Source organism: Primulina eburnea, chromosome 1 (genome assembly GCF_022965805.1).
Source record: "Primulina eburnea isolate SZY01 chromosome 1, ASM2296580v1, whole genome shotgun sequence".
NCBI lineage: Eukaryota > Viridiplantae > Streptophyta > Magnoliopsida > Lamiales > Gesneriaceae > Primulina > Primulina eburnea.
Genome location: NC_133101.1, coordinates 1 through 8,359, shown reverse-complemented (window position 1 = coordinate 8,359; position 8,359 = coordinate 1). Strand labels below are relative to the sequence as shown.

Here is an 8,359-nt window from a genome sequence, read left to right as displayed (position 1 = left end):
CCGGAAGCGGGGAATCAGATACAACACCCTTACCATGAGGACGTGGACCCTGGTGATGCTGATCAGATGACGGAGGAGCATGAGCAGCCTGACGCTGAGACCGCCTCGTCCTAAAATTATTAACATTCCTAGCACAAAAATCAAGTGAATGGCCCAACATCTTACAGTAAGAGCAGAAATGGGGAACTTTCTCATAAACAACCTCAACAATCTGACTATGATCACCTCACCCCATCCTACCCAAATCTTCTCTTGACGAGGCTGTAGAACATCCATCTCAATACAGACCCTAGCAAAGGAACCCCTAGAACCATCAGCGGTAATCTCATAAACCTTAACTGGATTACCTAAGATCTTCGCAATCGGATATAGACTTTTTTATCATAAAGATGGAGGGGCAAATCAGGAAATCTAACCCAAACCGGAGCAACAGAAGAATCCTCCTCATATATGAACTCTGGAGTCCATTTAGAAAACCGAATAACCACAGACCGAATAGAAATCTCAGGCCTCTCCCAAAACTTCAAATAATCCTCTTCGCAAGAAAGAGTAAGAACCATATACCCACGAGGAAGAAATCTAACAGTGTGGGAGCCTAGTAAACCAACGCAAGAAAGTGCAGATAAAATATCCTTATTCGGGGTCAGGCCGCGGTTCCCAGAAATACGCCCTATCAAAGCAAATCTAAAAGGAGCAGATAGGGAAGAGATTACCTGATCCGGAAATAAAATACCGGGAATCCCATCACGATCGGTCGGAGCAGGTACCTCGTCCATCGAATCAACAACATCAGCAAAACTCTGATCTGGCGAAGGTGGAGATGAACGACGCAAAATATCCCGAAAGGATACTGTAGGAGGAACAGAACGTCCAGAAACCTTCGAAGCAACCGGAACGGGTGAACGCACACGGTGTACTGCCGAGTCAACTCGCATTGACCCGCCGAGTAACTCGACCGAGTCAACTCTAGAGTCACCGGTCGGAGACTTGCCGAGGGCCGGCGACGGTGTGGAGAACATAAAACCGGCACTAAGACTACCAGAACCGGCCGGAACAGTTGCAACTCGGTCCAAAATAGGCGATGAACTCGCTTGAAAATCACCAATTTGGGCGTTTTTGATTCCGAGATCCTTTTCTGAAATTGAAGGCACCATAATGTTACCCATGATCTGAGGATGATACTGTGAAGAGGAATTGGATTTTGAACACGCCACGCCGGAGAATTCGACGATGGAAGAACTCGGCGCTAGGGTTTCAGCAATCCCAACCGTAGATCTGAAATTGCCGGTAGATGACGATGAATTGGAGAACGGGACCTGTACCATTGAACTCGCATTGGAACAAGGATTCCAGATCGGGGCTGGACTTGAAGAAACATTACCGGAGCTAGCCGGAATCGACGAAACAGTGGAAGCCTCGCGTAGGAACAGTGCCGTCGGCACTTTGGCAGGCAAATCGGGGGGGCAAATCAACTCTGATTGAGATGAAATTTGGACAGAAGGCTCGCAATGACGAGACGATTCCAACGGTATATCAGTTGTAGAAAACGAAGTTGAATTCGCCGGAGACGACTTTTTGGCCGGAAATTCCGGATTTTTAGACATGAAATTGGACGGGTAAATCACCTCCGATTGAGCTGAAATTTTAGTATGTTGGTCGCCTCGAGGAGGCGTTTCAGATAGACCGGCGAACCGGCCGGGAACCGGCGGCAAACGGCCGGCCGTACTGGCGGCGATTTTGGGACGAAAATATGGGTTTTTTTTTCACTATTCACGAGAGAGAAAATTTTTTGGTTTGGTTTTGGTTTAGGGTTTAGGGTTTAGGGTTTAGGGTTTTTTTTTTTTTTTTTTTTTTTAAAAAAAAAAAAAAAAACACCGCCGGAAGCGGGGGGTTAGGCGGACCCCTACCTGTATATATAAACACAAAATAAATACAAGGTAAGGCCTAAAGAGAGGGGGACTATACCAAGACCTCTCGAAAGGCTAGTCTGACAACACATAAAACATAGAAACATAAAATCTAGGGTGGCAAATACATGTCCAAAATGTAAGCCCTAGGAAAAGCGCATAATAAAAACGAACATATAAGAGCAGCGCTAAATACATAAAAGCAAATCAAATCATGTCTAAACTGTAAATGTCCGACTCAGATGTAGGTGCAAAAGACAACCAATTTACCGATCTCTGAGCCGTCTGTCGCTGTAAGTCCAACATGAAAAGGGCATCCTAGTCCGAGATCGGTCTGCAGTAAATGATCCTGCAATCAAAATAGTATCCGGCTGGAGAAGCACTGTACCAAAACAGTAGAAGCACATATGGAGGACCGCAATCCAGCTGAAATAAGAGAAGCTCCAAATCCCCAGAAGAAGGTGAAAACGTATGGAGCTCATAACGTCATAAATCCAAACGTGACTGGAACGCTGATATAATAGTAGCCAAGAGAGAACATGGAGAGCCACCAATGCACGCAGTAAAAGCAGAAACATATAAATCCCAACATGTATGGTGCTCTGGGCCTGAGAAACCACTGAGAGAGATCATCCAAAGCCACCATAAAACTCGACAAGAGAACACAAAATATAGAAAGCGGCGGCCAAGGAGAAGCCTGCAGAGAGCGACCGCCAGAGAATAGGGGTGGACCAAATAAAAGCACCAATGTAGAAGGTGCGAGAGTCCTCCCTCCAAAGAGAAGGTACCTGCAAAGGAAAAAAATACATATATATATATATATAGATATAAATAGAAATAGATCCAAATAAAGGAAGGGGCTGCAAATAGCTAAGAACATCTGTATCTAAGGTAGGGAAGCCCGGAGATATCCGAGCGGGTCAGGATGGATATGTGTCTGGGTAGTGAAGGACCTAACTCTAAGGTATATACCCTAATGATATGAGCCCTCGCCGCCAATGCATCCGCAACCGAATTTCCCTCCCGGAAAATATGTGAAAAATGAACCGCCGCCCGCCCCCTCAAAAGAAACAGAATCCGAGTGACTGTATGATGAAGGTCCCAATGACACCGACGAGAACGCAGGATCTGAAGAGAAATCTGAGAATCGGTCTCAACCCAAAGGGGAAAAAAACCGAGATCGGAACAGATAAGAAGGCCCCTCCAAACCGCCCAAAGCTCCGCCCGGACATTGGTCCCGACTCCGATAAACTCGCTGAAGGAGAGCACCACCCTGCCAGAAGAATCACGCACAACACCACCGACAGACGACTCCCCAGGATTGCCCCTCGAACTCCCATCAACATTCAGCTTAAAGCACCCAGGAGGTGGACAGAGCCACCGGACAATCGCTAACCTATGGGTCCGCTGAAAGCCAACAAAGATACCCAGCGATCTCGCCGCCTCAAAGGAACCAAGCCAGTGCTTGGGCTTAACAATGAAAGCAGCATGGGCAAGACGCAGGTAAGACAAAATCTGAGACTTCACAGTCTCTCCAGAAATACGCAACTGACGGTGCTTCGCATCATTACGAGCCGTCCAGAGAAACCACAAAACAATGAAGGGCAGAAACTCCTTGACGTGGCCCCCAGGTGTCCAATGAAGATTTCTCTTCCAAGCGCTAAGGAACAACCTGAGATCCCCTGTGCAGGGGATCCGGACACGAAATATGGCCCCAAAGAAATGCCAGACAGAACGGGCTATCGGGCCATCAATGAAGACGTGTGTAAATGTCTCCGACATATCACAACACTGGCATCGAGAAGCCAACTCAAAGCCACGACGCTGGAGCATATCATCCAACGGGAGCCACTGATGCCAAAACCGCAAAGAAAGAAAGACATCGTGGGCCTCAACCAACGGCCCCAACAAGGAGTGAAGATATCAGAAACAGGGTCTCTCAATCGGACAAGCTCCCAAGCAGACCTAATCGAAAATGCACCGTCAGAACTGTGAATCCAAAGCGCCAAATCAGGCTCGCCAAAGGCAATCGGGGTCAGAGTAATCGCCTCAGCAACAGAAGGGGCCACCACAGCGCAAAGAAGATCAAAATCCCAGGCCCCTTCCGACAAAAAGTGAGAAACCCGAACATCACGGCCCCCACGGACCTCACACTGGCTGGACAGAGCAGTATCCCCAAACCATATGTCATCCCAAAAGGATACGTCTCCAAGGCCAACGCGCCAGCGAATGCCGGGCTCAGCGCGAGGTCTGATCCGTAGGAGACGACGCCAGGTGGGGGATATCAAACCACAGGGAGAACAGAGGCAGGAGGATCCATCTGGCAATACTTCCGTAAAAGAATCTCGCCCAGAGAGAGGCGCCCTGCCGAAACCGGAACCACAACTTAATAGAAAAGCTATCCACCAGATCTTTCAATCTGCGGAAGCCAAGACCACCCTCCATCACTGGGAGACAGGCTCGAGACCACTTGGCCCAGTGCCATTTCTTCTCCAGTGGCCGCCCCCAGAGAAAAGCGTTGAAAACCATCTCAAGCTTCTCCATGACAGCAAGCGGTGGCTGTACCACCTGAAACAGATAAATCGGCATGGAGAGGAGCACACTGCGGATAAGGGTTATGCGGCTACCCGGAGAGAGAGTCGGATCTCCCAACCCTCTAACTTCCTACGAACAGACTGTAGGAGGTTCTCAAAAAAGGAACATACTCGGTTACCCCTAAACAAGGGGACTCCGAGGTACTTGAGGGGCAAATGACCCTCCGCGAACCTGGTGATGCGCAAAATCCGAGAGCGAAGTCGATCAGAGCACCTCGGAGGCAAGATAACAGAACTTTTGACAGCGTTCACCAGCTGTCCCGAACAATTCTCATAATGATGCAGTAAACCCATAAGGCGCCGCATACTACGAGACCCACCATTGGCGAAAATAATGACATCATCAGCATAAGCCAGATGGGAAATCAGGATATCACAACCAGAGCGGTACCTGAGCGCAGGATGCTGCAGGTAGAGGCGATCAAGGCCGCGCGATAGGTACTCCGCCCCCAAAATGAAAAGCATGGGGGACAAGGGATCGCCCTGTCTGAGGCCTCTAGTGGAACCAAAGAACCCCGAGAGAGAGCCATTGATGTTCACGGAGAAATGACAATGAGATATGCAAGCCGAGACCATCTCCACAACCCGCTCCGAGAAACCAAAGTGTCTCAAAACCTCGAAGAGGAAAGGCCACTGGACCCTGTCATAGGCCTTGGCCATATCCAACTTCAGGATAACATTACCGCCACGAGTGGGGAGAGTGAGACTGTGAGTGAGCTCCTGGGCGAGGAGAATATTATCGGAGATCATCCGACCCGGAACGAAGCCACTCTGATTCGGTGAAATAAGTCTCTCCACCACAACCCTCAGCCGAGAGTACAACAGCTTAGATATGATCTTATTCGTGACATTGCACAGACTAATCGGACGGAAGTCCGACCAAGCATGTGCACCCGCGACTTTGGGGATCAGAGTGATAGTGGTGGCGGTAAAACCCTGGGGGAGGGGAGAACCCCTGAAAAAATCCAGGACGCATCAAAAACATCCTGATGAACAATCTCCCAACAATGCTGAAAGAACGCCGAGGAGAAGCCATCAGGCCCAGCCACACTATCAGGATGTATGGAGAAGACGGTCGCACGAACCTCCTCCAAAGAAGGGGTCGCGACAATACCCTCATTCTCCACAGCAGAAATAACGGAGGAGAAGCCCGAAAAATCAGGACAGCAAGCGCAGAGGGGTCACCAGTAAGCAAATGCTGGAAAAACGAGGCTCCCGACTGCTGAATCAACTCAGGAGACGTCAGGCATACCCCATTGTCCCAGATGCGGAAAATCTTATTCGCCACCCTTTTCTTCTTCACCATGTTGTGAAAGAGTTTGGTGTTCCGCTCACCATCCTCTAACCAGTGGCAAGCAGCTTTTAGGGTTTAGGGTTTAGGGTTTAGGGTTTAGGGTTTAGGGTTTAGGGTTTAGGGTTTCGGGTTTGGGGTTTGGGGTTTGGGGTTTGGGGTTTGGGGTTTGGGGTTTGGGGTTTAGGGTTTAGGGTTAGGGGTTTAGGGTTAGGGGTTTAGGGGTTTCGGGTTTAGGGTTTAGGGGTTTAGGGTTTAGGGTTTAGGGTTTAGGGTTTAGGGTTTAGGGTTTAGGTTTAGGGTTTAGGGTTTAGGGTTTAGGGTTTAGGGTTTTTTTTTTTTTTTTTAACAACCATTTATTTATATACAACAAAGAGCAGTACAAAGAAAGCCTGATGGGAGGGGGACTAAGCCAAGACCTCCGCAACAAAGCGAGACCAGCATAACATCATAACAAAATAGACGACATACTACAACAGAGCAACCTTGAAAGTAAACAGCAGTCGCCCCGGAATACATCAGACAAAGTAAACAAAAAGGGTGAGCAAGGAGAACTCTGCAGTGAACGCTCACCACCTAACGCCTAGAAAGGCGGAAGCAAACAATATCAGCCAGGATCATGAGGACGCTCATATGGCGAACTCGCCTGAGCCAACTTCTGACGATAATAACGCCGCTGCTGAGACCGCGTACGTCCCGGAAGCGGTAAAGATAAACACTCCTGCATAGAAGAAGTAACCACATCTGTGACCCCGTCCACACTCACTGTACTCATCGCAAACTCAGGACAATCAGTCGAAACATGGGAATCCACAGGCAAGATAATAGAAGCTGAAGAATCACCCAGAGGATCAGGAACAATAGGAGCGATCTCAACCATCTGAACTGGAACAGCCACAGGTACAGAAACAGCTGTGACAGAAGAATCCATCACATCAACCGTAGCTGTGGCCTGAGACGAACTAAGACGAGGGAAAAATGATTTATACGGATGACCTGCCTCAACAGTCTCCTCTACTGCTATCTTACTGAGAAGTGACTTGACCCTCCGGAAACGGGGTTTAGGGTTTAGGGTTTAGGGTTTTAGGGTTTAGGATTTAGGGTTTAGGGTTTAGGGTTTAGGGTTTTTTTTTTTTTTTTTTTTTTTTTCCGGAAAACACCGCCGGATGCGGGGGGGAGGCAGACCCCTACCTGTATAATCCACAAAATAAAAAGTAACAGCAGAAATAAAACCTAAAAGAGGAGGGGGACTAAACCAAGACCTCCTCAAAAAGGCTAAAGCAGTAAAAACATAAATACCAAGTAGCCTAGGGACATAAATACATAAAAACCCTAGACTACGACAAAAAGTGCGCCATAAACTAATCAAATACGAGCTGCGCTAAGAGTCCACACGCCAATGAAGACCAAATGATAACTGGGAGATGAGTGCAGAATCCATGAAGAAGTTCTCATCTCTAAGCCATCACCCTGAAGAATCCAATATGCCAAAACGACTCTAATCTGAAATCGAGTAACTGTATGAATCCCAGCAGTCAAAATAAGATAAGGCCAGGAAATCACTGTACAATGACGATAGAGGAGCAAAATGAAGAGCGCAATCCAGCCAGAACAAAAAGATCCAGCATCTGAAGTATAAATCTGACGAAGGTATCATAGCAATGAAGAGGATCGTCCGGAACGAATACCTGGAACCACCACGACATCCAATAAACTCCTGTAAAAGAACTGAGACGGCGGGCAGGAGAAACTGCAGTAAACGCACGCCAGGGACCAGAAGTGGACCCAAGAGGCCCAAACAGAAATAACGCTCCAGGGAATATGAGAGGGCCAAAGAAAAGCACCAAGAGGGTAAGTGCGAGAGCCCACCCAATCCCGAGGAGACCAAACATGTAGTGTGCGAGTGTCTGGGCCCACTCACACCAGACTGGCAAAACGGGGGAAAATAGAAGCCCCTAAGTAACAGTACCTGCAAAGAAAAAATACATATACATATATAAAGATCGCAGAAATGGATCCAAATGAAGGGAAGGGCTGCAAACAGCTAAGAAGATCGATATCTCAGGTAGGGAAGCCCGGAGGAATCCGAGCGAGCAAGTATGGAGATGTGCCTAGGTAGGGAAGGACCTAACTCTAAGGTAAAGTGCCTAAGGGTATGAGCCCTCGCCGCCAACGCATCCGCCACCGAATTACCCTCCCGGAATATATGTGAAATATGAACAGACCGCCCCCTCAAAAGGACCAGAATCCTGGAGACAATGTGATCAAGACCCCAGCAACATCGACGGGAACGAATGAGCTGAATAGAAGTCAATGAATCAAGCTCGATCCAAAGAGGAAAAAAAGAATGATCAGAACAAAGGAGAAGACCCCTCCAAACCGCCCAAAGCTCAGCCCGGAGAGAAGACCCAGCTCCAATGAACTCGCTGAATGAGAGCACAACCCTCCCGGAATCATCCCGAACAACGCCACCAGCAGCAGAGTCCCCAGATACACCACGCGAGCTCCCATCGACATTAAGCTTGAAGCACCCGGACGGCGGTCGCAGCCAGCGAACAATCGCCGTC

General features: G+C 48.4%; 1 protein-coding gene across 1 annotated transcript; it reads right to left on the bottom strand.

Moving 5' to 3' along the window:
• Positions 1-273: 273 nt before the first annotated feature.
• Positions 274-1,784, bottom strand: LOC140809766 (uncharacterized). The gene is made up of 2 exons (XM_073167485.1): positions 417-1,784; positions 274-304 (listed from the first exon to the last, which is right to left on the bottom strand). Exons 1-2 carry the CDS (start codon positions 1,602-1,604, stop codon positions 290-292), a joined length of 1,203 nt encoding a protein of 400 aa, XP_073023586.1. The 5' UTR covers positions 1,605-1,784; the 3' UTR covers positions 274-289.
• Between the last annotated feature and the right edge of the window lie 6,575 nt (positions 1,785-8,359).